The 27,267-nt window shown below is 38.5% G+C and overlaps 15 protein-coding genes across 15 annotated transcripts; 9 read left to right on the forward strand and 6 right to left on the reverse strand.

Annotated features, from left to right (window-relative positions):
* Positions 1-14: 14 nt before the first annotated feature.
* Positions 15-2,602, reverse strand: SPOG_02813 (RNA hairpin binding protein). The gene has a single exon (XM_013165475.1). The coding sequence runs from the start codon at positions 2,320-2,322 to the stop codon at positions 148-150; it is 2,175 nt and encodes a 724-aa protein (XP_013020929.1). The 5' UTR covers positions 2,323-2,602; the 3' UTR covers positions 15-147.
* A 1,135-nt stretch (positions 2,603-3,737) lies between these two features.
* SPOG_02812 (F1-ATPase delta subunit) lies at positions 3,738-4,718 on the forward strand. Its single transcript, XM_013165474.1, has one exon. It carries the CDS (start codon positions 3,800-3,802, stop codon positions 4,301-4,303), a length of 504 nt encoding a protein of 167 aa, XP_013020928.1. The 5' UTR covers positions 3,738-3,799; the 3' UTR covers positions 4,304-4,718.
* Positions 4,719-4,830: 112 nt separating this feature from the next.
* SPOG_02811 (pig-M) lies at positions 4,831-7,588 on the forward strand. The gene is made up of 2 exons (XM_013165473.1): positions 4,831-7,165; positions 7,216-7,588. Exons 1-2 carry the CDS (start codon positions 4,922-4,924, stop codon positions 7,447-7,449), a joined length of 2,478 nt encoding a protein of 825 aa, XP_013020927.1. The 5' UTR covers positions 4,831-4,921; the 3' UTR covers positions 7,450-7,588.
* Positions 7,525-8,950, forward strand: SPOG_02810 (mitotic-spindle disanchored Msd1). Its single transcript, XM_013165472.1, has one exon. The coding sequence runs from the start codon at positions 7,598-7,600 to the stop codon at positions 8,603-8,605; it is 1,008 nt and encodes a 335-aa protein (XP_013020926.1). The 5' UTR covers positions 7,525-7,597; the 3' UTR covers positions 8,606-8,950.
* Positions 8,951-9,137: 187 nt separating this feature from the next.
* SPOG_02809 (uncharacterized protein) lies at positions 9,138-10,299 on the forward strand. The gene has a single exon (XM_013165471.1). It carries the CDS (start codon positions 9,204-9,206, stop codon positions 10,065-10,067), a length of 864 nt encoding a protein of 287 aa, XP_013020925.1. The 5' UTR covers positions 9,138-9,203; the 3' UTR covers positions 10,068-10,299.
* SPOG_02808 (RNA polymerase II associated Paf1 complex) lies at positions 10,231-11,896 on the reverse strand. The gene is made up of 2 exons (XM_013165470.1): positions 11,620-11,896; positions 10,231-11,474 (listed from the first exon to the last, which is right to left on the reverse strand). The coding sequence occupies exons 1-2, from the start codon at positions 11,829-11,831 to the stop codon at positions 10,415-10,417; spliced, it is 1,272 nt and encodes a 423-aa protein (XP_013020924.1). The 5' UTR covers positions 11,832-11,896; the 3' UTR covers positions 10,231-10,414.
* SPOG_02807 (verprolin) lies at positions 11,878-13,324 on the forward strand. Its single transcript, XM_013165469.1, has 2 exons — positions 11,878-12,962; positions 13,026-13,324. Exons 1-2 carry the CDS (start codon positions 12,218-12,220, stop codon positions 13,148-13,150), a joined length of 870 nt encoding a protein of 289 aa, XP_013020923.1. The 5' UTR covers positions 11,878-12,217; the 3' UTR covers positions 13,151-13,324.
* SPOG_02806 (transcription factor TFIIIB complex subunit brf1) lies at positions 13,211-14,940 on the reverse strand. Its single transcript, XM_013165468.1, has 2 exons — positions 14,836-14,940; positions 13,211-14,770 (listed from the first exon to the last, which is right to left on the reverse strand). Exons 1-2 carry the CDS (start codon positions 14,898-14,900, stop codon positions 13,348-13,350), a joined length of 1,488 nt encoding a protein of 495 aa, XP_013020922.1. The 5' UTR covers positions 14,901-14,940; the 3' UTR covers positions 13,211-13,347.
* Positions 14,941-15,581: 641 nt separating this feature from the next.
* On the forward strand, positions 15,582-16,939 carry SPOG_02805 (rhomboid protease). Its single transcript, XM_013165467.1, has one exon. The coding sequence runs from the start codon at positions 15,850-15,852 to the stop codon at positions 16,723-16,725; it is 876 nt and encodes a 291-aa protein (XP_013020921.1). The 5' UTR covers positions 15,582-15,849; the 3' UTR covers positions 16,726-16,939.
* A 4-nt stretch (positions 16,940-16,943) lies between these two features.
* On the forward strand, positions 16,944-18,196 carry SPOG_02804 (60S ribosomal protein L10a). The gene is made up of 2 exons (XM_013165466.1): positions 16,944-17,392; positions 17,725-18,196. The coding sequence occupies exons 1-2, from the start codon at positions 17,005-17,007 to the stop codon at positions 17,985-17,987; spliced, it is 651 nt and encodes a 216-aa protein (XP_013020920.1). The 5' UTR covers positions 16,944-17,004; the 3' UTR covers positions 17,988-18,196.
* Positions 18,127-20,397, forward strand: SPOG_02803 (cell wall biosynthesis/cell cycle regulator). Its single transcript, XM_013165465.1, has one exon. The coding sequence runs from the start codon at positions 18,629-18,631 to the stop codon at positions 20,087-20,089; it is 1,461 nt and encodes a 486-aa protein (XP_013020919.1). The 5' UTR covers positions 18,127-18,628; the 3' UTR covers positions 20,090-20,397.
* On the reverse strand, positions 20,225-21,669 carry SPOG_02802 (phrenate dehydratase). Its single transcript, XM_013165464.1, has 3 exons — positions 21,272-21,669; positions 21,160-21,214; positions 20,225-21,114 (listed from the first exon to the last, which is right to left on the reverse strand). Exons 1-3 carry the CDS (start codon positions 21,323-21,325, stop codon positions 20,390-20,392), a joined length of 834 nt encoding a protein of 277 aa, XP_013020918.1. The 5' UTR covers positions 21,326-21,669; the 3' UTR covers positions 20,225-20,389.
* A 113-nt stretch (positions 21,670-21,782) lies between these two features.
* On the reverse strand, positions 21,783-23,743 carry SPOG_02801 (snoRNP assembly factor Naf1). Its single transcript, XM_013165463.1, has one exon. The coding sequence runs from the start codon at positions 23,556-23,558 to the stop codon at positions 22,014-22,016; it is 1,545 nt and encodes a 514-aa protein (XP_013020917.1). The 5' UTR covers positions 23,559-23,743; the 3' UTR covers positions 21,783-22,013.
* A 215-nt stretch (positions 23,744-23,958) lies between these two features.
* On the reverse strand, positions 23,959-25,630 carry SPOG_02800 (dienelactone hydrolase family protein). Its single transcript, XM_013165462.1, has one exon. It carries the CDS (start codon positions 24,834-24,836, stop codon positions 24,087-24,089), a length of 750 nt encoding a protein of 249 aa, XP_013020916.1. The 5' UTR covers positions 24,837-25,630; the 3' UTR covers positions 23,959-24,086.
* On the forward strand, positions 25,054-27,265 carry SPOG_02799 (pyruvate dehydrogenase e1 component beta subunit Pdb1). The gene has a single exon (XM_013165461.1). It carries the CDS (start codon positions 25,835-25,837, stop codon positions 26,936-26,938), a length of 1,104 nt encoding a protein of 367 aa, XP_013020915.1. The 5' UTR covers positions 25,054-25,834; the 3' UTR covers positions 26,939-27,265.
* Positions 27,266-27,267: the final 2 nt, after the last annotated feature.

Below are 27,267 nucleotides of genomic sequence, written 5' to 3' on the forward strand. Positions count from 1 at the left end.
TTTCAAAATCAATATTTCCCCTTCTGTATATTATGTAACCCATGGATAGTTTCTACAAAAACGCTAGTCAATTGTCATTAAATTTTTTCATTTACTTTAATTCTATATCTATTTCCTTATGCTTATAAAAATGAGCAAACGAAGGCATCAAATGTCGTTAGCACCCTCAGAAGATCGAGAATCATGATCGCTGAATCGACTATCGTCTTCGTCTTGATTTACTGAGCTAGAAACATCATTTTTCTGATCGTCAACACGCTTTTCGGTATCAGAATTCTCTAATGCCGGTTTTGGTTCAACTAAGGGAGCAACTTCTTGAAAGCTTTTCAGTAGCTTTCTCCTTGCTCCAAGAGCATTAATTCCTCTGCTTTGTAGATCTTCGTCTGTTAAGGATACCAAACCCTTCCAATCGGTGTCTTTCAAATTATTAGTATATTTATGTAAACGGAGACTTCTGAGCCAGCTCGGAATATCCTGTGGAAGTTCATTAGTAGACAGTTTTTCGGTACTCTTTGAATTAGAAAAAGATTTTCTGGTTTTGATAGAGACTTTCGGCGTTTTGACATAATTAGTGAAGCTTTGTGATGTTCCGGACATGGCATCACCAGTTTCAGGGTCATTATAAGAAGAGTATGCATAAGGCATAGGACACATATGCATGCCCACAGGTGTTGAAAAATTTGAATTATCCATATTTGCAGAATACGTAGAATTTGCAGTCGGTGTTAACTGAGGGTAAGGAGTATTAACGTCTTGAAGAAGTGGAGAATGCAAGAAAGCGGGAGAGTTCCAGTTGTTTAACCAAAATCCGTTTCTTCTATATGGACGCTCACTCTCAACTCCGGGGTTATAGGATAAAGAAGTAAAGGGGACAGGCGTTATTGTATGAGGAAGATCGTTAACATAGGTCTGTTTATTTAAGGGGGTACTTGGTTGCGCATTAGGATTCTCCAATCGAGTACTACTGCGGGAAGAAGCTTCTGGTGCACCAGGGACGTGGGAAAAACGCAAAGAAGAGGAAAACAAAGGCTTTCCCTCAGTACCAGAAGGACGTGTTTCCAGCCGAGAACGGGGTCCTATCTGGCTAGAACGGTACAAAAGATGGGATTTTTCAGGAATCGAACGTTGATTCGTATTCCCAGTAAGAAGATCAGGAGGAGGTGGAGGAGGTGGAGGGGAATAGGTGTAATTCTGCCAACGCCCGCGAGGAGATAAATCTTCGTTTAGATGTGGAGAAATACCTAAGGGAAAGAACGGGGCAGGAGGAGCTGAGAAAGCAGATCTATCATGAGAATCCCAAATATTAGCGGTCGGTGTTTCAAAGAAGGATGACGAAGGTTTTGAAGGAGTTCCACTAGGTGCAAATGACGCCTTTTTCGATGCACCTGAAAACAATTCAGAATTGGTTTGCTTTTGGAAAGCTTTGTTTGTTAAAGAGCCTGCTTTAGGTGTTCCATTGTTAGCGATGGTACTGTGATTGTTTTTAGGGCTTGTTGAGATAGGAGAAGCAGAAGGATTAATGGAAGAATATGCAATAGCTTTAGAGAGACGGTTTTTTGTTAGTAGGTCGCGATCCTGCGCGAAGTAACTTGAAGAGGTTGATGAAGTCCTTGCAGCTAAAGGAGATGCAGAGGAGAGAGCGGCAGATAAAGGATGTTGCTTGTTTGAGAAAGAACTGTTTTGGGTATGGTTAGAAGATGCCGAAGGTTGCTTAATTGGTGTTTTTGAAGTTGGCGTTAATGATGCAAGAGAGTCCGATAACGGAGGAGCCTCTGCATCAACGGAAGAAGGAGAGGAAGAAGAGGAACCAACTGGTTTATTATTCGACAACGACGTATGAGAAGGAGATGAAGAAAAAGAATGAGAAAATAGCTTAGCAGCATCTTTAACGGGATAGCTTTGTAAGAGCTTTTTTAGGACTAGTTCACGATCAGACATTGAAAGGCTTTGAAACCACTGATTAATGCTGTGTAATTCGGATGAGAAGTTTTGCTGTCCTTCAGCTGGTGAATGTTCTTGATGAAGATCTTTTTTATAATTCTCCGTAGCTATATGAGCATCATCAATAACCACCTCATCTGGAAGTCTTTGTTTACCATAAATGGATTCATCTAAGAGCTTCACCGGGGTTGATGTCCTTGGTGACTGAATCGTCGGTGAGCTATCAGACAAATCACAGACATCCAAGGCATTTGCTGAAGAGAATAAAGAAGAGTCGACCATATCTTCGGAACAGATACTAGAGTTCACGTCAGAAAGCTTGGTTTGTGATGGTCCATCAAGAACACGACCAGCTTCTCGTCCTCGTTTAAAAACTTCCATTGAAGTCTAGGCACTATTGAGCTGAGCCTGCAAAATAGAAAAGGAAAATAATGAAAACTAACCAAAGCTATTCTTAGGCCTTCCTTCAACCCCCGAATCACTCAATGCTAGATTCCTTCCTTGCACCCAACGAAACTCGATAACAGACCTTCCCAGTAGAAAAGATTGACGAAAAAAGAACGTGCCGAAAGAATAATACAAACGACCAGCGTCAGATATTGAAATTTTATTTTTAGCGACGATACCAGTTGGCAGAGGGAGGAAGTTAGACCGGTAAGCATTCAACACCTGCAGTTAGTTTAGCGAAATGTAAGCCAGCTTTTCCAAGAATATGGAATTATCTGTGGAAATGTAGGTCTTTGTTCTTTTCTTTCTCTTTTCTGTTTATAAAAAATATATTTCTATTTCTAATTGTGTAAGTAAACTTATTTTTTCTGAAAAAAAACTGAATAAGAGCGATGACAAACATTCAATGCAAGTGTCTATAAAGGTATAGAATATACCATTCCATCTATATACTTGAAAGAAAGGTTCCATACTCTATGGACAGGTGAAATGAAGCTAAGAGTCAGATTAAAGATGGAAATTTCAAGACCGTATAATATCTCGTCTATTGTAGACAGAAAGAAATCATTCATTCTTTGAGTATGTAACTTGTCAATAAGTTTCTATGCGTACATGGCATTGGGAAATGCTTTATGTTGAGAAAAGTTCAAGCGATTGTTAAGCAGGGTTTCGTGGGTCTACATAAGATGGCTGAATGCGTGTTAACGAATGGAATAGTTAGAAGAAAGAATTACTCATAACTTTGTATTTTTATATATTTGATATGCTACCGTGATGGCCAAAAACTTCAGCTTTATGTTATCCACAGTCGCATGGGTTTCCGTGTCTTCAAATCTATGGCGGAGATCGAATTCGGTAGAGAATTTGATATTAAACATAAGACAAAAAAGTACTCCTGTATTGCCCTTGAATAGGTTGTTCTTTGACTAGCTAAAATGCCATAGTCGAATTCAGATCTATCCTGCAAGGAATACCAACTTTTGGGAAAAGGGTCGCTAAATGAGCAATAAAATATTAACAGGTGTTTTCGGAAGTTTTAGAGAATAAATGGTATCAACTGTTTACAGCTTTCACAATGACTGTAGCTCTTTTGTGAATGGTCCTTGCTGCTTCATTTCAGTGTATGACCACAAAGTACATGGATCATCTACTGTCATTTTGAAAGAAAAAAATAAGATTTTATAAAATAGAACAATTATATTCCTAAAAAAAATCCGCAAACCCAGCTTGTTCCACTGCTGTTTCATCCACATGATGCTTCTTGGAATTTCTTTTTACAAAATTAAAGGAAAAAATAAAAGTACAAGGAACTTAATTAAAGTATTTTCTTCAACTTTATTTTTCATTAGGATAGCTACCGGTTGTTGGTGGGGTCCGTCAAACAACTTCCCTTCTACCAAACACTCTCAGTATGCTACCTTTCATGAACGCTTTCCGTCGGGTTCCTTTGTCTCCAAGTCTTTCCAAATTTGTTACAATTCCTCGTCGAGGATATGCTCAGGCTGTTCAGAAAAACGAGAAGTTGCTTCTTTCTTTGGCTTTGCCATACCGAACCGTCTATGACAAATTCCCTGTAAACCAGGTCGATCTTCCCACTGAGGATGGTGAGATGGGTATCTTGAAAGATCACGTACCCATGGTTCAATGCTTGCGTCCTGGTGTTGTCTCTATAACCGATGAATCCAGCGCTGTTTCCAAATACTTCGTCTCTGGTGGGTTTGCTGTCCAACAACCCTCGAATGAGCTTTCTGTGACCGCCCCTGAAGCTTTCAAGTTGGAGGAGTTCTCTTCTTCTGTCGTTTCTGAATTGCTCGACAAGTATAGAGCTGATGCTGCCTCCTCGGATGAAAAGGTTGCTGCAGAAGCTTCAGTTCGCGTAGGCGTTTTGGAGGCTCTTTCCAGTGCTTTAAAATAAGTTCCTACTTATGGATAAGCTTCTCTTAAGTCTTCGCTTTTGTAAGAAAAACAAGTAAGCACAGGAACCCTTGATAATCGTGTCGTTTGATTGGTAAGAGTTCTATTAAAAATCTCGTCTTTTGAGTAACGGCTTACAACTTTCTTCTATCTTTATTACTTCTCTAACTAGCTCCCTTCTCATTGATTATGACTTATAGTCTATGAATAATAACTCAATTCTTAGGTTTTTCACTTTAGCAGTCGAAGGCTCCGTTATGCCTTGATATTTTTTAAGTAGTATCGAATGTTGCTTCTACATGCAAACTTTTTCCTGTTTATATTTGTATTTTTTTATCTTTTTATTTATCTAATTTAGAGACAAAAACAAGAAAACCAGAATTCAAATTTCTTTCATATTTGTTTGTATTTACTACCAAGCTAGTGTCCTTTAATGTTCCAATACAGTATTGTTTTATAAAGGATTATAACATAGCTTTCTTATCTTTGATACAGAATTTTCTGTGTATAGATCCTTATTATTTAGCCAAAACAAACTTGTACAATCATTCATTGTATTTGTTTACAAAGGCATAAACAGATGGACTATTGTCCTCAGACCTATTATCGTTAAAATTGAATGGAAACATATCTTGAGATCTTCGTTTATTATCATTTATTTCCTCTACTTGGAATCGCGCTTGTGCTTCGACCGAGCTGGTTGTTTAAAAAATGGAGGCAGCAATGGCTTACATGTATGTACCTTTCTCTTTACTATACCGCTATTGTATCTTTCTTTTTTCATTTACAGTTGATATCAATCGTACCTCGAAAAACAATATTTACGATTGCTCAAGTACCTGTGGAAGAATACCTTAGTCAGTTCGGACACTTGTTGTTCACTTCATCTGTCTACGTTTTTATGAAAAGGAGAAACTATTATGTTCCACAAAAGTTTGCTTCCGGTACATGGCATGTTTATTTGACTATTGGACTGGCAAGTGCTGCCGTATGTGTTTCAGCAATGGATCGTTCGGTCCTGCCGTGGGGAAGTATTATATTTTTTATGTGCTCTTTACTTGCTTTCCTTCTTTGTTTCCGTATTACTGTTCCTAGAATTGCTGCATTCAAATGTATTAGTTTATGCTCAGCGTATGCTGTATTTGTACAAATGCAAAAATCAAAGTCTATACTTATATCAAGCCCTTCTCTCAACACTAGCTCTAGTTATTTTCCTCTAGCTTGCTTTTCGGTGTATTTGGTTCAAGGCTTTTGTAGCATTACTGCGTTGGAAATTTCTGACAATTTGAAGCAAAACAAGGAACAGAAGCTTCTTTTAGGCTCCCATAAGGATTTATTTGATAGCATAAAAGACATTTGCAATGAGTTTTCCCTTGACTATGAATATGCTGCTTCTACCTATCTGGAACCCTTTATTCGATTACGATTGTCTTTTCTGTGTTCTTGGTTACTGAAATCCTTACATTGGAAATTATTGAAAGAAAATTCTAGCTTAAATGTTAGGAAGACAAAGTCGAAAGCAGAAGACAATGATCTAAAGAATTCACGTATATCCCGTGACACAGAAGCGAAGTTAATGAAAGGAGTGGCCTCTTTGAAGAGTTTGGATTATAAAAATGCTTCATCTTTTTTTGCAAGTGGGATTCTTGATTCTTTCCTTGAATGGTCCGATGCAGACATAACAGACGATGATAGAAAACGTTTACACTCCGTCGCCCACCGATGCGCACAACTACGTTCATTTCCTTCTCAGCATTCTGAAGAAATATTTGCTCCTTCTGAATTAAGTATATTAGATGCTTTATCGCCAGAAGTGAATGAGGCCCTGTTGCATTATATTTTCTCTCTGCAATCGACCGTTCGACTGTATCATGATAAACAATTTTTAAAGGATAGAATTATCCAAAACTTTCTTAAATCTTATTACTTCCATGTTTATTATCCATCTATGTCAGCCTGTCTTTTAATAGTTGGTTTTATTATACGGGTTATTCTCATCAACTACGGAAATTGGCATGATAGTAAATCTGCGCTTAAGTATACAGACGTTGATTATTTTGTCTTTACTGACGCAGCCAGGTATGTTTCTCTAGGTGAATCGCCCTATATGCGGGATACATATCGCTATACACCTCTTTTGGCAATTTTCTTGTTGCCAACTCAATTTGGCTTTCCATCTTGGGGAAAGTACATGTTTTCCATATGTGATATAGTTGCTGGTTGGATTATCATCAAAATTTTGAACCGTAAACTGTCTCTAGAAAAATCACTGCTATATGCTTCATTTTGGATCCTAAATCCACTTGTTGCCGTAATTAGCACAAGAGGAAATTGCGAGGCTATTTTAGGTGTCTTGAGTGTTGCACTCATTTTACTCTTAGAAAGAAAGCATGTATGGTTGACAAGTTTCTTACTTGGCTTCTCGGTACATTTCAAAATATATCCCTTTATCTATGGAATCGCGTTTTTATTCTACTATGCAGATACATCGAATAAAGGATCTCTTTGGAAAAGAGTCGCTTGTTCTGTTTCTGTTAATCAAATAAAGATATTATTTGGCTCTCTTCTGATATTCACCGTGTGTAACCTCTTCATGTACACCATTTATGGACGTCCATTTTTAGAGCATACTTATATATACCACCTTGGACGAACAGATCATAGGCATAATTTCTCAGCTCATCATTTAAGCCTTTATTTTGAGTCAGCCTCCAAGGAGAAACTTACATCATTCCTTGCCTTTTTTCCTCAGATTCTACTTTGTACTTTAATTGCTGCTGTTTATTCTAAAAAGACTTTTGCTGGTACGCTTTTCGCACAGACATTTGCATTTGTAACCTTCAACAAAGTTTGCACAAGTCAGGTACATTCATTTATGCTAAGTATTTAATCGATAGTGCTAACACGTTTTAGTATTTTCTGTGGTATCTAATATTTCTGCCATTAATTCTGCCAAACTCAAAACTTATTGGCAAGAAAGGTTTGATTTGTCTACTTCTGTGGATAGCTGGTCAGGCGGTCTGGCTTATAAACGCGTATCGTCTAGAAATTCTTGGAAATTCTGTATTTATTACATTATGGTTATCCGGTTTATTCTTCTTCACCGCGAATGTTTACATTCTGAAAACAATTTTAGAATGCGTATAAAGATTCATGATAGTTTAATAGTCTATAATTTAAACTTATTTTATGTCGTTTTATGATTAAGTGCTTATGTCTTCTTTTGCTACAAAGTTAAGGCGACACTTTCATTCAGACAGTTTTATGCAATGTAAACGACCCTTTCATACAAAAAATGGCTACAAGTGTATTTTGCGATTCCACTAATTTGAAGGAATCAATTCAGTATGTTAATTACAGTTTAAGAGAAAAAGGCTTTCTGCAAAAGGAAAAAATACGGTTTTCAGACGATGTGAAAGACAAATGTCAAGTCGTAAATGTTTTGTATCAACTACTAAGGAAAAACGATGCTGATGTTCAAGAAAAGGAAAAGCTATTAGAAAGGATTCAAACTGATTCTATTGAACATGAAAGGAATGTAGAATTGTCAAAACGGTTGCAGCGAAATTTGGACACAAGTTTAAAGGAAAAACGAGCCCAAGAGGATAAAACCAGCATGTTGGAAAAGGAGAATAAATTTTTGAAAAGAGAGAATAAACATATAATGAATTCTCTGGATAAAAAGAACCAGATTGAAAAGGCTATGAAAGCAGAATTGTCAATGTCACTAAAGAAACGGGAGCAGCAGATGGAATCATTGCGAGGAAATTATGATTCAGTCAAACGACGGAAAGGAAATACCTCATATTGTACTTTGATTATCAAGGAGCCCCAAAAATCGCATGCAAACGCACCTATTTTACCAGAAACGTATTCTACTGAAGAAAATGAAATGCACAAAATTACAGCTAATGAAGATTACGAAGGAGCATCTATGTTTTTCCAAAATACAAAGAATCAAAATCAAAAGCTACAAAGGTGCTTAAACGATACAGTTTCATCATTAGAAACCTTACTTCGTCCGCTTTATCAAACGTATCCAGACCCATTTATTAAATACTATGAACAAAATGCAGTCGTTTTAGACGCGAAGTTGCAGAACCAGATACGTCTTGTCGAATATCTGTTATGTCAGGAAAGATATGTGTCCGTGGAGGATCTGGAATCATTAACGGATGAGTTAGAGAAGGTTTTGAAGTATACAAAAAAGCTTGAGGAAGAAAATAAGAATCTTGTGGATGGCCTAGCTCGGGGTTATGTGCTTTTTTCTGACCAACTGAATGTTAAGCAATCGATAAACTAAAAACGAGAAGCCATTTCATCTGGATAGATGACCCAACTCGAAAATTACTAATAATTAATTTTCATGGAATTACTCCGAATAATCGAAATATGTATAATAATCATATGAACCATAACTAAGGTATTACCAATTACAATAATTTCTAGCTGGTAACCTGGAGACGTGTATTTATATTAATTTTATTTCTTTTGAATAACATAATATGTTTATCAATTTATGGAAAAGAAGTTGCTTTTGAAGAATCATTCACCATCCTTAGTGTTCAGGTTTTTACACATGGGATAAACCGTTTTTGAGTACTCTTATATATTTAGAATAGAAATGAAATACTAATATTTGAAAGCAGCTAAGCATGAATGCTTTAATAGTTGGAATAATAAAGCTTTGACTCCAGGTAAAGTAAGAAGTAAAGGTATTAATTTTAAGTAATCTTTCTAAATAAATTCATAATTTTCTTGTTTTATATGACTCTTTAAAGGTGAATTTAGATTGTTTATGATTGACTCCCGTAAGCACATTCACCCATCCAGCGCACCTACCAAGAGCACGGCACTTTCTCCAACATCAACTCTGCTAATTGGAAAAATAACAAAAAGCAATGGGCTATACTGCAGCTTTCATCCAATGGGGAATTCTATTAGGAGGTTCTTATTACCTCTATCAAAAGATTACTGAAAACTCCAAAAAATCATTAAGTGGAAAGACTGAATTGAAGCCCCGTAGAAATGTCAAAGTCAACAAAAAGAAAAAGAAACCCTCCAAGGCGACTTCGAAAGAAGAAGAGGTGATAAGGGCTGACGATAGTCAAAAGAAGGTTGCACCTGAAAAGCCCACTACTTTGCCTTCAGGAACCGTGAAAACGGAAACTGAAAAGTCAAATAAGTCAACCCACGTTAGTGGAAAGAAAAAAGATACTGCTTCTAGGCCATCAAGCAAGCAGCAGAATGGAAAAGGAAAAGAGAATGCCTCAAAGAAAAAAGATCCTCAGCATGAGCAAGACATTAGCTCAACTCCGATAGCTTCGAAGAAGCCGGAAAACCAAATTGAAGAGCCAGAAAAAGTTGGTAGCACACCTTCTGGTACACCATCTTCTTTGAAATTGAAAGAAACTGTAAAGGTGTTGCAGATTCCCTCTTTGGACTTGAAGAATAATGATGATGATTTTGACGAGTCTGGCTTTCAAGTCGTTTCCAAATCTAAAAACGGAAGAAAGTCTGTTTCTTTAACTCCTCCGACGAAAAAGCAACGCCAGAATCAACAGCGTAAAGAAAAATTTAGAGAACTGCAGGAAATGGCTGATCTCGAGCAGCGCAAAAAATTAGCATCCCACAGAAATGAACTAGAAATGAATACGAAACGATCAAAAATAGCCAGTCCTAACAGGTTTGCTCCGTCTTCTTTTGTAGCAGTTGGTCAGGCTAGTTCCTCTTCCAGTACACCGAAGTATGATACTCTTTGGTAAATGGCCTCATAATTGCTACCCGTGTGATTTTTTAATAGATTTAATAATCTTATAATGTAATTGTTCTCAGCTACAATGAGACTGATCAGAAACGTATGGATGCCCATCTATCTCATACTAATGATGCATAAGGTAATTCCGAAACCGTATTTAAATCGGTGTTCGACATGCAACGAAATAATAAATGTTATCTTTTCTTTTTTTATGATATTTCTCATACTCTAGAACTTATGTACAGAATGAAAAACGAGTAAATTAACTGACGATCAATTATTAACAAAAATTGGGTGAGAGGTCTACACATTTCCTTAGAAAATTCTCTTTTTTCATTTTAATCACGAAGGAGATCATTCGCTATCACTTTCAATGATGCGGCGTCGCGGTCTGCGCTGTCCTGCATTGTCCGTTTCACCTGATTCATTATCAGCTTCACTTAATGCTTCAGGCCTCTTATCTGGAGACGCACTCCCGCTTTCGTGTGTTTCACTTTCAGGGCTTACAGATCTCTTGGAAGGAGAGTGTTTAGATTGATTGACGGGTTCTTCCTCTTCTTCTTCTTCCTCCTCCTCCTCGTCTTCGATGAAATCGTCAAGAGCTTCTTCATCTTCTTCATCTTCATAATTTTTCTCATTATTGTAGTACTCTCCAGCCCCTTCCTGCTTAATTCTTTTTAGTCGATCCATGCGATCCTGTTCACCTGATTCATCCCTTTGAGGATAGACACCACGTGGACCAACAAAGGACGTAAAATCTTCTTCTTCTTCTTCCATCCCGTTTTTGTAATTATTGAGATATTTTCGTTTCTCAAGACGCCGCCGCGCACGATTACGTTCTTCTTCAAATTTTTCGGCTTCGCGCTTAAGAAGCTCAGGATCTTTCTCGGTAATAATTTCTTGAACTCCTCTACTGCTAAGTTGAGCGCCTCTCATACGCATAGAAGGAAGTTTAGAGGTAGTTGCTGTACTGATGGCAGAAGGCAAAAATGTAAAACTTCTTTGAAATGCCGTTTGGACACGGAGAAGATGCTGAGCTTCATGAGAAGTTGTGAGAAATGTAGGTTGAGTTATCATCTTTGATTGAGCGTCGTAAATGTCATTACCGATACGCAGAGAATAAGAACCATCTGACCATTGGACTACTTGAGTGTTGGATTCTTGGTTTCCCGCTTCATCAAGGCGCCATCGAATCGTATTATCTACCTTGTGTTTTACACGCTGTCCCCATTGTACATCATGTTCTAATAATGTTTCATCCGCTTCGGCCTCTACAGCATATTTTTCAGAGTCAAAAGGAGATTGTTCCACCGACAAGAAGTTCGGCATGCGAGCATGAAATATTTTTGCATCTAGTGTAGCAGGAGAAGGAAAATTGGGAATTTCTGATTCTAAGATTTTTTTTACAGGCTCACTAATTAATAGGTTAATACTTTCCTGCATTTTTCATTTTCGTAAAAATTCAAACAACGTTGCAAGATGCTAATTGACGTTCTTCGTTCTTCTCTTGAACCTTTTCTTGCAAGAAGAATGCTTTTTACCAACCAACGGTCACTTACGTTTGCTCTGGACCTTCCTGTTTTCCATCTTCATCAGAAAACAACCCTTGATCACTTGAGCGATCTTTCAATTCGTCGTTCTCATTTAGTTTTTCGTTCTCGAACTCATTGTTCGTTGTTTCAACTTCATCTTTTGTGAAACTCTCGTCCTCGCTTGCCCCAAACAAATCTTCATTTTCTTCCTTCGAAGAATTCACTTCTACTTCAGACATAGAAAGCTATTTTAATAATTTTTCTAATGGATTTACGACCAAAATCGTAAAAAATACCGTGGTTTTGGCAATGGTATAGATTTGATACGCTTGAATCTACATTAAAAATAGAAGTAACAATGCTACTCTCAATGATATCGACTCTATTCCATTCTACTCCAGATGCCAAGTGCCAATACTGGTACTTAAAACAGGTTTTTAAAATAATTGCTTACTAAAAATTACTATTATTAGATCTTAGAGTTTTGTATCTTTCTTTCAATTGGAATTACTTCTTAGCCTTTACTCTTGCCAATTCTGTTGATTATTCCCAAAACTAAGTAGAGGCAAGGATTTTTTTTTTTTTTCTTGGATTAGACTGAGTTCACTTTTACAAATTTGTAAAAATGCCACCGGCACCTCCTCCTCCTCCCGCTCCAGCACCTGCTGCAGCTGCACCGGCACCTCCTCCTGCAACAAAGGATCGGTCTGCTTTACTAGGTTCCATTCAAAAAGGAACTAAATTGAAAAAGGCAGTAACAAATGATCGGTCTGCTCCTCTTATTGGCGGTGGTGGTGTTGTTGGAGACGCATCAAAGGTATCCTCTGGTTCTGGTAAACCATCAGGCGCACCTCCCGTGCCTAATTCTGGTTCCACTGTATCGAACGAACCCGCTGTTCCTGCTGGTGCTCCTAATTTGGGAGGCCTCTTTGCACAAGGAATGCCAAAGCTTCGAAAAGTAGGAAACACTTCGTCAAGTGCTTCCCCACCACAGCCTCCGAAATCACCTACACCTATGTCTCCTCCTCCTCCTCCTCCTACATCTTCAGCACCTCCTGTTCCTCCTTCAGTACCTTCTATTCCCTCTGCTTCTGCTTCTGCTCCTCGTCTTCCTTCTTCATTGCCCCAAAAAATACCGTCTTCTCCCAGTCCTTCGAACATGCCTTCTTCACCTCCTCCGCCTGCACCATCAAAAGCGCCTCCTTTGCCTCCTCAGCCAGCTCCATCAATAAGTTCGCAATTTCCTAAAAGTTCACGAGTCTCATCAGGAAATTCACAGACTCTTCCTCCTCCACCACCACCACCGAGTCATCCTCCTTCATCACCAATTCCTGCTTCTTCTTATACTCTACAACAACGTTCGAATAAAGGTATGTTCTTTATTGAAAGAAAACTTAAATTCGGTTTTCCGCAATTTGCTAACAATTATTTAGTTGATGATCACGGAAGGTTTCAGTTTAAAGATGATAGTTATCTACCTCAACCACGACGATTTAGAGGAATCCCAAAGATTTATCGGGGAAGTACTGGGTCAACAGTACCGCTCAGACTTGCTTAGATTACACAATGCTAAAAATTACGCTGTATTTACGATTGCTAATAATATAGACCATAAAGCCTTTGTTTATGAATTGATTTATAAGATACATGATATGTTTTTTGTCTGGTAGATAACAAACTCCAAAAAAAGAATTAAAATTAATTAGCAAACCCCGTAAAAAATTAAATGACCTAAACTACAAAAATGCAATATACCTATTCGTTAAATAACATATCAAGTGCTTCATAATTGATCTTTTTCGAAAATGCTCTTTGTTGCATCATCTCTTTCGCACTTTCAGCAGGAGTATTGGCAAGACCATCACTGGTACTATCCTTTGGGCGATATTTTCGTCGTTTGCGAGGCTGTTTCACAATTCCTTTCTTCAAATCTTCTTGTATTTTTAGATTTTTCGCTTCTTCTTCTGCCAAATACTCCTTGTTCAGTTCCATCCAAACTTGAGTTTTCGTCTCCACTTCATCTTTATCAAGCAATATTTCTTGGATTTCTTCATCATCTACGTCGGCTAAAGCAATCTCATCTTCGCTCAATTTAACATTCATCTGGGAAGAAAGATTTTTCAAATCCTCCTGTTTGAGGGTTTCCGAAACCTCTTTTCGAATATTATTAGATTCCTCAAGAAGTTGAGACCGCTGTTCCTGAGAATCCATCTTGACTTTCTGTGATAATTCTTCGGATTTTATTGCAGGTGAAGCTTCCCTTGGTTGTGTGTTTGGGACATTTGTTCCCTCTATTTGAGACGGTGATTCTTTTATAGGAGGAGAGGACGATACTGCATCAAAAGAGTTGGAATAAGTTTTTTGATTTCGAGCAAAACTAGGAGGGTCGCATTGACCTTCCAGCCAAATGCTACGAAAGTCAGCGATTGATAGATCACCACTTTCCGTAGTACGAAATTCGTCGAGACGCTTCTGAATGGTGATATCTGCAACCTTTACCACATGCACAATTTCACGAACGCTTCTTCTGAAATTGTTCATTCGAGCAGCAATTAACAGACAGGCACCACAAATACCAGCAGGACGACGACCAATCTGCATCCAATCTCGATTCATGCGTGCAACAAGACGGATTGCATCGTTGGCAACACGAGACGTTTCGGAACCAAATTCTAAAAGAGCAGCAAACCGACTAATATACAAAGAAGGGTCTAGTAAAGGTAATGTAATCTCTAGAGTACGACATAATTTCAAAAAGGTGGAGCCAAGTTTAAAGACATTAATTTGCAGCATATCGGAAAAGTCAATAAGCATATGAGACGTTTTCGAATAACGACAAACGATGTAAAGACATGACGCAACGACGTACTGCGACCGACGGCCCTTGATGAAATTGTTATTGATCGCAAGAGTAAAGTAACGGACGGCAGCCTCAACATGGCGTTCGTTTAGTTTCAAAGCAATTGCTAGAGCAGATATACGACGACGTCCATTCGCAATAGTCATTTCTCTGGATTCCAAGGAGCTTTGGCTTCGAAATGGACCCCCCATTGGTCTAGCATGTGTCTGATCATGGCTAATGAGAGAGCCTTGCACAACAGCTGCACCACTCGACGCTTCACCAAAAGTTACTTCTGAAACAATTGCATTTTGTTCAACGACAACACCGCACTCCAAACTATAATCACCAATTGTTAGCTATCGTTCACTGAATGTTTCAAAAATGGTCGTTCACCTCCTTACCAGTACGTATTTCCTGATGCAACGTCAGATTCAAATGCTGTTGATCCACAGCTTGGACATCCCATGTTGAATTACTAGAAGCATGCGAAATCCATGGATGTCGAGGCAAATGTCGAAGTGTTTTGCCCATCGTTTCTTATACGGTGCCCCCATTGAGTACTCGCGTGGGGGCCAATTTGTAAACAAACAAAAATTCATGGAAATTAAATTAAAGATATAAAGAGTATAACAAGCTTTCAAAATATAAAAAAAAAAGAGAGAGATTAAGAAGAGTATCCCTTTAAAAGTCTTTAATCTTACCAAACATCCACATGCACCCGATGATCTCTTTTCTAAGGTATGAATCATTGGAAATGGTTTCCAGTCTGTAACGTGTCTATAGGATGAAAATATTCAATAATTAATTAAAAACATAAAACGAAAAAGCAACCAAAAATCGTGAGAGATGCTCATATTATAAGTATTGGTTTTTTAGCTAGCACTGATTATTTTTGTCACCATAAACAAAGACGAAAGCATGTTTTATACAACACTATCTAAAGCTAACGTGTTTCCATAGGAACTATTGATGCCTTTTATACATTTATTATATAATACTTTTTTTTCTTTGGTCAAATAATTATGTATCTGCTTTCAGAAAGAATTTTGGCGCTTTCATCAAGACTAGAAACTTTTCCAGCTATACTGACTTTTATAGTAGTTTCTCGTTTTTCAATTCCTTCTTTTTCTTCCTTTGATCTTGAAGGTTTCATCCATTGATTCATTGTTAATCAAGTTCTACATAGAACCAATCGATGATAAACAATAAAACTTGTAGAATTGGGTACAGCAATTTTTATGAATAAAAATGTAAATTTAAATTATTTTTAAAGAACAATTTCGTCAGTCCTTACCATGATCCTTAACTTTCCCTTTACCTGACTTTCGTTATACTACTTGTACAGAAGCAATTCATATAACATTAAATATTGGGTAAAACAGCTGAGGATTGGATACATTGATAGTGGATAAAGAATGAATTCATCGTTTTCTCAGAAACTTTTTCGGACCTTTGGGCAAAAAAGGTTTTATTATAGACCTTGGATAAAAATAGAAAATGTTCGACCCACGCCCTTATGGAAACCTATCACATTTGCAATTGGAATAGGTTCAGCTACATTTTATGCAGCGCAATACTTGGATAAACGAAAACAACCTAGCGTATGGAATTCTCGAAGTCTTATTGATCGCACGTCGAACCGAAGCGTCATTTTTTCCATTATAGGTATAAATGTGGGTATATTCGCTTTATGGAGGATCCCTGCGTTTCATAGATCCCTCGAAAAGTACGCTGTAATGAATCCTACTTTTATAAATTTACCCTCTATGGTTGTATCCGCTTTTAGCCATCAGTCAGGCTGGCATCTACTATTCAACATGGCGGCTTTTTATTCTTTTGCTCCAGCGATTCTTGACGTCTTTGGAACAAATCAGTTCATGGCTTTCTATACTTCATCCATATTGTTCTCTAACCTAGCTTCGTTGCTCCATCATCGCCTGCGCTTTGGTGTCAAAGCTCATCCAGGATCATTGGGTGCTAGTGGTGCCGTGTATGCCATTGCTGCCGCCACTGCGTACTTTTTTCCAAATGCTTCTGTCTCCATCATTTTTCTCCCCTTTATCCCCATCAAAATTGGTGTAGCGTTATTGGGTCTTATGGCTTTTGACACGTGGGGCCTTGTTTCCAAAGGATTTGCCAAGTACACCTTTTTCGATCATGCTGCTCATCTAGGAGGAGGAATTTTTGGCTGGCTGTATGCAAAATATGGTTACTCTACTTACAATCGCTCGATCCGCCCTCGCTCACCTCCTCCTGCCAGACCTTCCTTTTCTAAAGTTATATCCTTTTAAATAAGTAATGAATGACGAATTGTTTTGAATACATCACTGAATATTATTTGATAGGATGTATCTTATGGCTTGAAACTGAACTTTTAGCATTTATTTTCGAATGTATTTATTTATTTATTTACTTACATTAAGCACACTAAATTACACAAAGTACATTAGCATATAAGCGATCAATACTCGTTAAGCAAAGAAGCAGTCACGGGAAGAAACCAACAGTACTCTTACAGCAGAAACCGTCCTCTTCATTAAACGTTAACAATACAAAAAAAAAGTTTGAAAATGTCGAAAGTTTCAGTTGCTAACGTTCGTACCAACATTGATGGTATTTTGAAGGGCTCCGAACAGAAGAAGCGTCATTTCACCGAAACCGTTGAACTTCAAATCGGTTTGAAGAACTATGATCCTCAACGTGACAAGCGTTTTTCCGGAACCATCAAGTTACCTAATGTTCCCCGTCCTAACATGGCTCTCTGCATTCTTGGTGACGCCCATGATTTGGACCGTGCCAAGCATGGCGGTGTCGATGCCATGTCTGTCGACGATTTGAAGAAGCTGAACAAGAACAAGAAGCTCGTCAAGAAATTGGCCAAGAAGTATGACGCTTTTGTTGCTTCTGAAGTCCTCATCAAGCAAATTCCTCGTTTGTTAGGTCCTGGTTTGTCTAAAGGTAAGTGGTGTAAAGCTAACGGTTGATGGGAAAACGGAGGATTAACTTTTCGTTCATCTTTTTTTTTTCCCATTGCTTACGTTCTCCTTGTAAAACTTGTAGTATCAAATGTTTGGATGGAACTACATTCCACTGCGTTTTGGTGGTTTGATACGTTCATGAAACATAATGTAACTAGAGGGCTGTAGAATCTCCTTTGAAAAGCTGTAGAACAAAAAAGGAAGACTATGCCTTTTTAGATAGGTTTGAAAGGAGCGTAGGAAACCGCAGGCCCCACCTTTCAATGATTGAACATTGACAAGGAAGAGTTTTTACTAACTCGATGGCTATAGCCGGTAAATTCCCTACTCCAGTATCTCACAATGATGATTTGTATGGAAAGATTGTCGAAGTCAAGTCTACCATCAAGTTTCAATTGAAGAAGGTCCTTTGTTTGGGTGTTGCCGTTGGACACGTCGAAATGACTGAAGACCAATTGATTGCTAATGTGATGCTTTCGATTAACTTCTTGGTTTCTTTGCTTAAGAAGGGCTGGCAAAACATTGGATCTTTGGTCATTAAGTCTACTATGGGTAAACCCTATCGTTTATATTAAACAACAATCTTTTTTGGAATTGGTTTGGAGCTTACTGCTGACACCCGTAAAAATCTTCATCGTTGTTGAAGACTTTACATAATGTATTTATAGAAAACCTGCTAGTTTGCTTGTTTTTTCCTGTACTACTACTAGAGTAATAATCTATTTCCTTAGTGTAATGCGAATCCAACGATGAACGTTCTTGTTTGCCAAAGACATATAGTCAAATACTAAAAATGCGTTTCCATGAAGCCGATTCAATTTTCATCTAAATACGTACCTATTCGATTTCTTTCCAAGTTTACATTATAACGTATTCCAACAAGTCTTTTCGAGCTCTCCTAAGAGGGTACTTTGTCATGGAATACTACTACCCTTGCTTCCTTCCTCAACTTCTGACCCTTTACCGAATTTGATTGACTTTACTGCTGTGTCCTTTGAAAAGTTTTGATTCTGCGTATCGCTTCAAAGGTAGTCATTTTATAGGAAGCACATTGATCTTTCTTTGCGTCGTATACCTTACGTTGTGTTTCCTGAAGAAAATTTTCCCTTTTCCGCACCTTCTTTTTGTGCTTATTCCCTTAGCCTTCTTCGTTAAGCCAAGCATTCTTTAGCTATTTTTGTTTTTTCATCTTCTATCTGAAATCAACTGCTTCAAAATGACAAAAAACGCGTTTTCGTCCATGGCTGATTCAGTCTCTTCCTTTTTCCAGTCTTTGACAACGTCTAACAGACACGCAGATCCTTCCTTCAACCCTTCTCGACGCGATAAGCAATCGAGACTTCCTACTCCGTTACAGTCCATTGCAACTTCTGGGTATACTGGCGTCAATGCTAGTCAAACTGGATTGTTGAGCGACAGCAGGAGTAACTCTACTCAAAATCTTTCAAACGTAAGTTCTCAAGCACCAACAAAGGTTCCTTACGTACCTGGAAGCCGTTCCAATGAGCTTGCAAACAGCGCGATGGACATCCAAATGCAAGATATTAGCCCTAATGGAACTGCTTCCTTGCCTGCTCCAGTTTCTGAGTCTTGGAGACGTATTGATCGTTGGGCTGAAGAAAACTATTACGAGTTGTACTGCCAATTGTGCCCTGGTGCTACTGCCGCTGATGTTGACAGTCTCGAGTATGAATTGGAATGCACTTTACCTCGTGACGTTCGAGAAAGCTTGTACATTCATGACGGTCAAGATCGTGGTGGACAGCTTACCGGTATCTTGTTTGGCATTACATTGTTGGATATTGAGGAAATTGAGGAAGAATCTGAACTCTGGCGTCGTGTTGCTCAATCTTATGCCGAAGCCACTATAGCAGGAAAAATTGATCAAGCTGTAGCTTCTCGCCAATCTTCTTTTCCACCGGGTGCTGTTCAATGTGTTTATGCTCATCCTGGCTGGATTCCATTCGCCAAGGATTTTGTCGGTAATAACATCGCCGTAGACCTTGCTCCAGGCCCGGCTGGTCATTGGGGTCAAGTAATTCTGTTTGGTCGTGATCAGGATACCAAATATGTCATAGCCCGTTCTTGGGCCGACTTTTTAGCAATCGTGGCCTATGACATGGAAAACGGAAAATGGATAGTTGATGAGGAAGATAACTCCTTGCGTCTTATATATGGTCCTCCCCGTGAACAATGGTCCTATCTTGATATTCTAAAGTATAGAGCTCGTAAGGCTGAAAGAAGAAAACATAAGAAACAAGAGACCAAGAAAACCGCTGTTGTTCCGAAGGACCAAGGAAATCCTAACGAACAAGACTTAAGTTCTTCAACCGCTGTTTTGGAAAGCGGCCTGGAAGACGTTCCACTTTACGGCCATTCCAAGGATGATGACCATTTGTTGAAGAAAGAAGCGGAAGAAGAAGATCTTGGTTTAATGGATACTCCTCAAAACAACAAACCAATGAGCTTGGTTTCTGATGATAAGGAAATTACTAAGAAGCCTGCCACTGCAGATGCCGAAGAAGCATCCATCACCAGGTCTGACGAAGTTGAGAAAAATGAATCTACTTCCGAAGCAAAGAAAGAGGTTTCCAACGAATCTGAAAAGGAAGCTGTTAATGATACTGCTTCAAAGGGGGAAGAACGGGAAGCCTCCAATGAACAAAAAGAAGAGTAAACTAAAAACAATATAGGATTACATGTATTTTTGTCCTTGGATTTCCGCTTAGTTACACAATTATCATGATGACCTTTTAGCTGTCTGCTTTCAAAAAGCCTTATTTTTTTTCTATCTATCTATTTTGATTTACGCGTTTGACTAAAACTTTTAAGGCTCTCTTTTTATACCAATATTTTTTTTAACTTGAATTTCCTTTCTTTTATAACTAACTTATGACTGTGCAATAATCTTTTCTACGTTGCAATATATATACTTTTATTATTCGATAGAACTTATCATGGAAATCACCAGGCGTTTTTAGACTACTCTCGTAGTCTTGTTTTCGTAATTTCCCATAACAGTAAATTCATCACAGATAGATTCGATTCGTAACAACATTGTTAGTGACAAACCAACACACTCAATAAAGTACACGTAGGTCCATGGATTATGAGATGAGGGACGTGTGACTAAGTTAGTAAAGATTACATCCTCTTGAAGAAGCATTCGAAAGATATGGTTAAGCTTTTTTGGGTGAGAAAGGGTGAACTGCAAGAAGGCCTTTTTTTCTCTCGTAAATTCGGACATAATCGAAACCTCATTGACAACACGAGAAGCTAGTAGAAGAAATCGGGTGCAATTATTTGGGTCATCTTCAACATCCTTGACCAGGATATTGTAATTGTATGTATCAGCACAGAGCTGACTAGAAATCGCCAGTGTAGTACCAGTTTGATCTTTTGATGCCATTTCTGCGGCATGGCTAGTAGAATTGACCGGTACAGAAGTTACACCAGGCAGGTTATTCTTGATCCATCCCGTGCATTGTCCAAAAGCCTGAGGATGGCTCAAAAGTCTGGAAACATTGTCTAAAGAATGACCAATAATACAGTGATGAACGGGTACTAATATCTCATCAAGGACTGCTATGCCCCTGTTGTATTTTAAGAGGTCATAAGCAGGAATAACAGATCCATTCGTAGAATTTTCAATTGGTAGAAGTCCAAAATTTACTTGACGTGATTCAACCGCCTCTACCACAGCTGTTTTTGGGAAGTTAATATGCTATTTATTCTTTGATGGCATACCTGATAGCGTCGGTAACGAAATATGAGCGGCATCAGGGTTTGCTAAGAGCGCTGCCTTTCATTTAGTTAATAAGCATGACCTTGGATTCAAACCGCAAAAGCTAAAACTCACTTTATTGCTAAAAGTTCCCTTAGGTCCCAAAAAACCAACTTTTATGGAGCTCATTATTAAAGAAAGAATATATATATACGGTTGAAACAAGAATTCCTTTTTGTTGGAACGGCGTAACCGACAACTTCTTAATAAGACATAATTAATCCCAAAGCACTTGAAACTATGCAATATAAATACTTCTGATGAAGAAAAAGAAGTATTTTGTTTACAATCAAAGAATGTGTTTAGCTTTTCCTAAGTCAATGGTATTAGTAGATACAATGCGTGAGCTGCTCTAGTTAATAGTGTATTGCCGTGAACCAACATTTGCTACTACAAAATCTTTCAATCATTACTTTTTCTATATCAAACCGGAAAGCATTAGTTTTTCCCTACAAACATAGTTTGTTCAGTCATAATTCATATTCACTTATAGTAAACAAGTTGACATGCAAGGCAAATGCAAACTACAGTTTTTATTGTGTATACAAGAGAAAAAGCATTTTGTATTACAAACTACAATGTTACATTCCACAATAATATATTTTTTATTCATTACCCACAATGTTATTACCCAAGAAATCCATATGAAATTAAAAGAAAACCAAAAAAAGACAGAAATGCAACGTTCCGTCTTACAACCAGAGAAACTTGATAATTTAGGCGGTATAATAACCAAAAATCCAATACTTTGTATAATGAAATTCCAAGTATTCCGAACGTAATATAAGATAAGTAAAAAACTGCTCTTTTGCTTTTATTATCCCCAATCTCTTCGAGGAAATGGCATCGGCTTAATTTGTCCCGGTTGAGAAGTTGCTGGATATGGTGACATAGGGAAATTAGAAGGCGGTACTGCCGAATTGCCCATTTGAGGCGCCTGAAATTGGGGTGCCATGCTCGATCTAGCATATTCTCTAGGTTGAGGAAAAGAAGCAGCATCAGGCATAGGGAGACCATAGTTGGAGAGCGGAACTGGAGGGGGTGGCATCATGTAACCAGGATGAACGGGATAGAAGTTGTATGGAGCACTCGCTGTATGTGGCATGCGAGGAGGAAGAGAAGAAACAGGAGAAGGAACTGATGTTTGTGAAGCATATACCGAGGTTGCTCTTGGTATTGGCGAACGAGAAACTTCGGCTTCAACCATTGAAGGCTGAGAAGTGGATTTTGTCTTTCTTTTCTTTTTACGTTTGCTTTGTTTAGCAGCAGCTTCCGCTTCATCATCTGAGAATTCTTGTTCTGAGGGGTTGATTTCTTCATCATATACGTTACTAGCATCACTTCCCTTGATATATTTTAACGGTTCTGGATCAAGTCGATTCGCCATTGTAGGAACATAAAACACCTTTTTGCCAACAGAAGGATTGATAGATGCACATTCATCTTCATTTGTAAACCTTACAACATAAAAAGGGGAAGAAACAGGCCCAAAAGTTTCATGGATATATCCAACGATTGTCTTATCCTCAAAGCAGAGAACTGTTTTCTCATCGAAAATAAGCTCTTCATTTTGCACGTCACTTTGAATAACTATTTCCTTTTTTAAAACCTGTAATACTTGTCCCAAAGGTTCAATTGGAGAATCGGGTCCCAGCTCAATTGTTGGCCGCTCGTACACTTCCTCAGGCAATTCATGAATAGTTTTAGGAGGTGTGGCCTCTGATTCATGCTCCACTTCTACCTTTTCAGGTTCCTCTACTTCAGACAAACTAGAAGTACTATCACTGTCAGAATCCGACTCAGACTCAGAAGAGCTTTCCAGTGAAGAATCAGAGTCTGAGTCGGAGCTTGAGTCAGACGCAACAGATTTGGGGGTTTCTTCACTTTCTGTTTGCTGTACCGCCTTCCCTTCAGATGGCTGGGTAGGAATAGTAGAAGGTTCAACTGTGCTGAGGGAATTGTCAACATAAACCGGCTTTGTAGTCGAAGGAACAACAGAAGATGCAGGATTTGCAAGTGCAAGATCTAAAACATCCATTGAAGGCACTGATTGTTCTGTTGTTCGATTTTCAGATTCTTCTACCTTGGAAACTGAATCTCCATCAAATTTTTGTTGTGTAGAAACATCTTTGACAGTTATTTCAGGCGAAGAGGATTCATGGGTTATTCCAAGTTCATTTGAATTTAGTTTTACAGACCCATCCTCTTTGGGGAGTCCGTTGTTTTCTTCAGGGGAAGAATTTCTTTGGTTCTGCAAATTCTCATTTATGGATGGCGCCTCCGATACGCTTTCCTGCTTGGGAGATTCTTCATTGTAAATTAGAGAAAGTCCAGGTATTTTGCATGGCTGTTCTTGGTCCATCGGACGCCTTTGTTTGAAACTCTTTTTAGATGTTTGCAAAGGGTAAAAGAGACATACGTCTGTGAAGGCAATGGGGAAAAGATGTTTATGGCAATCACGTTTGATAATTATAAAAAGCTATAATACAGAAGATTTTGAATTGATTTTTAGCTTGCAAAAATGTAGCACAAGGTAGAAAATGTTGTGATGGTAAAAGCGAGAGTCATCATTAAAAATGCTACGTCGAATGCAAAACGTATTACAGAAAAAGGAACACTTGTGATATTACAATGCTTACAATTCTACAGATACTACTGGTAAAGGCATTCGTAAGATTACCATGTCTCTAATGATAATCCTATGTCCAGCATGCCGCATTGACTAAAAGAGAAGGTACGACAGTGTCATACTATTTATAAAATAGACATAATCATAATTTTTATTGCGCTAACTTGCTTGCTATAAGCTCTGAATGAAGAGCCCAAAAGATACATAAAACATGTCACAAGAAGAGCTAGGTATCAAGAAACGGTATTTACGTGGATAACATTACTTCATCAACGATTGGAAGAAGGTACTAATTTTTTCATAGCCCTCATAAAAACACTTTCTGTTGTTGTCGTTAGAAAGATCAGCACGAGCAGCCATGAAACCATGATGCATATCAGAATAAGTGTGGAAAGCAGATTGTTTATAGGCAGGATTCTTTTTGAATTCTTCCTCCCAAGCACTTATGATGCTGGCATCCTCATCCTTAGAAGACAAAAAGAGAACAGGGACGTGAACGTTCTTGGCATCAGCAGGGTCGGGGAATGAAGCATGAGGACAAGCGATACCGACGAATTCAGAAGTGTTAGGATAGGTAACTAAAACCTTGGCACCCCAGCAAACGCCATAGGCTCCGATTTGAACATCGTTACCATGAGTACTCTTGACGGCATTCAATACTTTTTCCAACTTGGGGAAATGAAGAGGAGGAGAAATACGGGTTGAGTAAAACTCGCTGCAAAGCTTTTGGTCTTCGGGAGTTCTTGAAAACATGGCATCTACAGGCAAAGCAGAGCCTTCGAAGAAGTCTGGCAAATAAACAGTATAGCCTGCCTGGGCTAGCTTGTCGGCGCCAATTTTAATTTGCTCTGAAAGACCAAAAACGTCCAAAACACCAACAAGAACCTTCTTGTTGGAAGGGCAACCGACGGCATAGGTGTTTAATCCTCCAAAATTAATTTCTTTACCTTGAAAAGTGTATGATCCGCTAGCAGCAGCAGGGCCAAGGTTAGTAGGACAGCAAGAAGACATTGTATACTCGTAAAAACGCAAAATATTCTCAAAGTCAAGAAACGCTCTAAAGTTAGCTTTCAATCGACTATGGTCACTGAATATATAAATAGGGAGAACAATGTTGCTTCCGGATCCGAGGTACCGATCTTCCGCGGACCGCGCATCGATGAGTTGGAAGAGACGATGGGGATGGTTTACGTCTCAAGGAAGAAAAATCGCATTTTTCTTTTTTAGTCGTTTATTACTTGGTGTTTTCTTGATTGATGTAAAATAACTTTCAGTAGAAACGTTGCTCGGATTGTATTTGGAATTCGAGGTTTTAGCGGTATATGATCAAACTTGAGAAGATTTTGAAGAAAAGACACCATTTCATATTTAATATTAATCCTTTGATTTCATAACTGTAGCCAAAACGAAATGTTTCCTATCCTATGCAAACGTTCAACTAACTACCTTAAACGTTTGCATTGATGAACAAAAAAAGCTGAGATTGTGAAAATAAACTGGCATATCAAACGAATAAACAAGGAAAATCCTTTATATGAAATATTGAGCAATATTTTTAGAATGTTTCAGCTTTCTTCTCGTTTCCTTTTTGGTCTCAATTGTCTCTAATCACAACTAGCATACTTCAACATTTTCAGCTTCTTTATAAGCTAAAAACATCAAGTCCAGTCGGTTTGCTGACATCCTGCTAGTTGCAGAGAGGATGATGTTGAATACACACTTTTTCCTCCACCTTTTACAAACACAATGACACTTACACCTTCGATAAATCCATTTCTCCTTCATCAATACATAGTAAATCAAAGTTAATACTCGATATAATAAAAGTTCGATATACGAATATTAAAAGAATGGATCCTTCATAATATCGAGGTATTGTTTTTACTCCTCCTTAACCCTTGGTCGCAGACAGATCCAAAGACTTACCAACAGCAAACCCTTCCGTAGCGAGAAACTTGTTTGTTTGTTTGTTTCTCTCTTTAAATCTCCATTTTTTTCCCTTAAAAATCATGATGCGAATTCATCAAGTCCGGGCTACGATTGGAAAGGCCTCTTCAGCAAAATGCATCGGAAATGCCCTCATGAAACGCTACTCTTCCTCAGGCTCTGGCGTTAGAGAAATGACCGTCCGTGACGCTTTAAATAGTGTTATGGAAGAGGAAATGAGACGTGATGAACGTGTATTCTTAATGGGTGAAGAAGTTGGTCAATACAATGGTGCTTATAAGGTTTCTCGTGGATTGCTCGATAAGTTTGGTCCTAAACGTGTTATTGATACCCCCATTACTGAAATGGGATTCACCGGTTTGTCTACCGGTGCTGCATTCGCTGGCTTGCGACCCATCTGTGAATTCATGACTTTCAATTTCTCTATGCAAGCTATTGACCATATCGTCAACTCTGCTGCTAGAACCAATTACATGTCTGGCGGTATCCAAGCTTGCCCTATTGTTTTCCGCGGTCCTAATGGTCCTGCTTCTGCTGTAGCTGCCCAGCATTCTCAGCACTTTGGTCCTTGGTACGGCGCTATCCCTGGTCTAAAGGTTATCTCTCCTTATTCTGCAGAAGATGCTCGTGGTATGTTAAGAGCTGCCATTCGCGATCCTAACCCTGTTGTTGTTCTCGAAAACGAACTCCTTTACGGAAAGAGCTTTCCTATTTCCGAAGAAGCTTTGAGCGAGGACTTTGTTATTCCTTTTGGCGTCGCCAAAATTGAGCGCCCTGGTAAAGACATTACTCTTGTTGGTGAATCCCTTGCCGTCACAACTGCTCTTGAAGCCGCTGACATCTTGAAGGAGAAGCATGGCGTTGAGGCTGAAGTCATCAATTTACGTAGTATCCGCCCTATTGATGTTGATACGATCGTTGAAAGCGTCAAGAAGACAAACCGTGTTGTTACCGTAGAGCAAGCTTACAGCCAACATGGTCTTGGTAGTGAGATTGCTGCTCAGCTTATGGAATCCTCAGCCTTCGATTATTTGGATGCCCCCGTTGAACGTGTGGCTATGGCTGACGTTCCTATGCCTTACAGTACTCCCATTGAGGCTGCTACCGTCCCCAATGCCGATGTTGTTGTTGCTTCTGCCGAAAAATCCTTATATTTAAAGAAGTAAATAAATAGTGTAGCGTTTTTCCCCCTCCTGATTATCTTGTGGTTACCTCCTAAACCGTTCCTTAGCTATATTGTATAACTCGTCGTCACAGTAGGACGTCAAAGAAAATCCTTTTTAATGGTTTTACATCTATTTGCTGTTATTACAATGCTTAATATGTTGATCTCATTTTCTGGTCAAGATGTATCCTCGTGTCTGATGAGATTGCAGTGATTTGGAGATTTATGGATATTTCCTCTTCATTCCTTTGCTCCTTCCCTTTTTGCCCTATTTTATCTATATAGTTAATAAAAATCGGTAGTATGTCTGATAGTCTTTACTGCTATATT

The sequence above is a fragment of the Schizosaccharomyces cryophilus genome (genome assembly GCF_000004155.1).
Source record: "Schizosaccharomyces cryophilus OY26 unplaced genomic scaffold supercont4.1, whole genome shotgun sequence".
Taxonomy (NCBI): domain Eukaryota; kingdom Fungi; phylum Ascomycota; class Schizosaccharomycetes; order Schizosaccharomycetales; family Schizosaccharomycetaceae; genus Schizosaccharomyces; species Schizosaccharomyces cryophilus.

What these genes read in the sequence shown, in the direction of transcription:
- SPOG_02813 (XM_013165475.1), bottom strand. Translation starts at nt 2,322, where the DNA reads ATGGAAGTTTTTAAACGAGGACGAGAAGCTGGTCGTGTTCTTGATGGA.
- SPOG_02812 (XM_013165474.1), top strand. Translation starts at nt 3,800, where the DNA reads ATGCTACCTTTCATGAACGCTTTCCGTCGGGTTCCTTTGTCTCCAAGT.
- SPOG_02811 (XM_013165473.1), top strand. Translation starts at nt 4,922, where the DNA reads ATGGAAACATATCTTGAGATCTTCGTTTATTATCATTTATTTCCTCTA. An exon ending in ACAAAGTTTGCACAAGTCAG is followed by an intron (nt 7,166 to 7,215) that starts GTACATTCATTT and finishes AACACGTTTTAG; the next exon opens with TATTTTCTGTGGTATCTAAT.
- SPOG_02810 (XM_013165472.1), top strand. Translation starts at nt 7,598, where the DNA reads ATGGCTACAAGTGTATTTTGCGATTCCACTAATTTGAAGGAATCAATT.
- SPOG_02809 (XM_013165471.1), top strand. Translation starts at nt 9,204, where the DNA reads ATGGGCTATACTGCAGCTTTCATCCAATGGGGAATTCTATTAGGAGGT.
- SPOG_02808 (XM_013165470.1), bottom strand. Translation starts at nt 11,831, where the DNA reads ATGTCTGAAGTAGAAGTGAATTCTTCGAAGGAAGAAAATGAAGATTTG. An exon ending in CAGGAAGGTCCAGAGCAAAC is followed by an intron (nt 11,475 to 11,619) that starts GTAAGTGACCGT and finishes CCTATTAATTAG; the next exon opens with TGAGCCTGTAAAAAAAATCT.
- SPOG_02807 (XM_013165469.1), top strand. Translation starts at nt 12,218, where the DNA reads ATGCCACCGGCACCTCCTCCTCCTCCCGCTCCAGCACCTGCTGCAGCT. An exon ending in ACAACAACGTTCGAATAAAG is followed by an intron (nt 12,963 to 13,025) that starts GTATGTTCTTTA and finishes ACAATTATTTAG; the next exon opens with TTGATGATCACGGAAGGTTT.
- SPOG_02806 (XM_013165468.1), bottom strand. Translation starts at nt 14,900, where the DNA reads ATGGGATGTCCAAGCTGTGGATCAACAGCATTTGAATCTGACGTTGCA. An exon ending in GCATCAGGAAATACGTACTG is followed by an intron (nt 14,771 to 14,835) that starts GTAAGGAGGTGA and finishes TGGTGATTATAG; the next exon opens with TTTGGAGTGCGGTGTTGTCG.
- SPOG_02805 (XM_013165467.1), top strand. Translation starts at nt 15,850, where the DNA reads ATGAATTCATCGTTTTCTCAGAAACTTTTTCGGACCTTTGGGCAAAAA.
- SPOG_02804 (XM_013165466.1), top strand. Translation starts at nt 17,005, where the DNA reads ATGTCGAAAGTTTCAGTTGCTAACGTTCGTACCAACATTGATGGTATT. An exon ending in AGGTCCTGGTTTGTCTAAAG is followed by an intron (nt 17,393 to 17,724) that starts GTAAGTGGTGTA and finishes CGATGGCTATAG; the next exon opens with CCGGTAAATTCCCTACTCCA.
- SPOG_02803 (XM_013165465.1), top strand. Translation starts at nt 18,629, where the DNA reads ATGACAAAAAACGCGTTTTCGTCCATGGCTGATTCAGTCTCTTCCTTT.
- SPOG_02802 (XM_013165464.1), bottom strand. Translation starts at nt 21,325, where the DNA reads ATGAGCTCCATAAAAGTTGGTTTTTTGGGACCTAAGGGAACTTTTAGC. An exon ending in AGGGAACTTTTAGCAATAAA is followed by an intron (nt 21,215 to 21,271) that starts GTGAGTTTTAGC and finishes ACTAAATGAAAG; the next exon opens with GCAGCGCTCTTAGCAAACCC. An exon ending in TTCGTTACCGACGCTATCAG is followed by an intron (nt 21,115 to 21,159) that starts GTATGCCATCAA and finishes TCCCAAAAACAG; the next exon opens with CTGTGGTAGAGGCGGTTGAA.
- SPOG_02801 (XM_013165463.1), bottom strand. Translation starts at nt 23,558, where the DNA reads ATGGACCAAGAACAGCCATGCAAAATACCTGGACTTTCTCTAATTTAC.
- SPOG_02800 (XM_013165462.1), bottom strand. Translation starts at nt 24,836, where the DNA reads ATGTCTTCTTGCTGTCCTACTAACCTTGGCCCTGCTGCTGCTAGCGGA.
- SPOG_02799 (XM_013165461.1), top strand. Translation starts at nt 25,835, where the DNA reads ATGATGCGAATTCATCAAGTCCGGGCTACGATTGGAAAGGCCTCTTCA.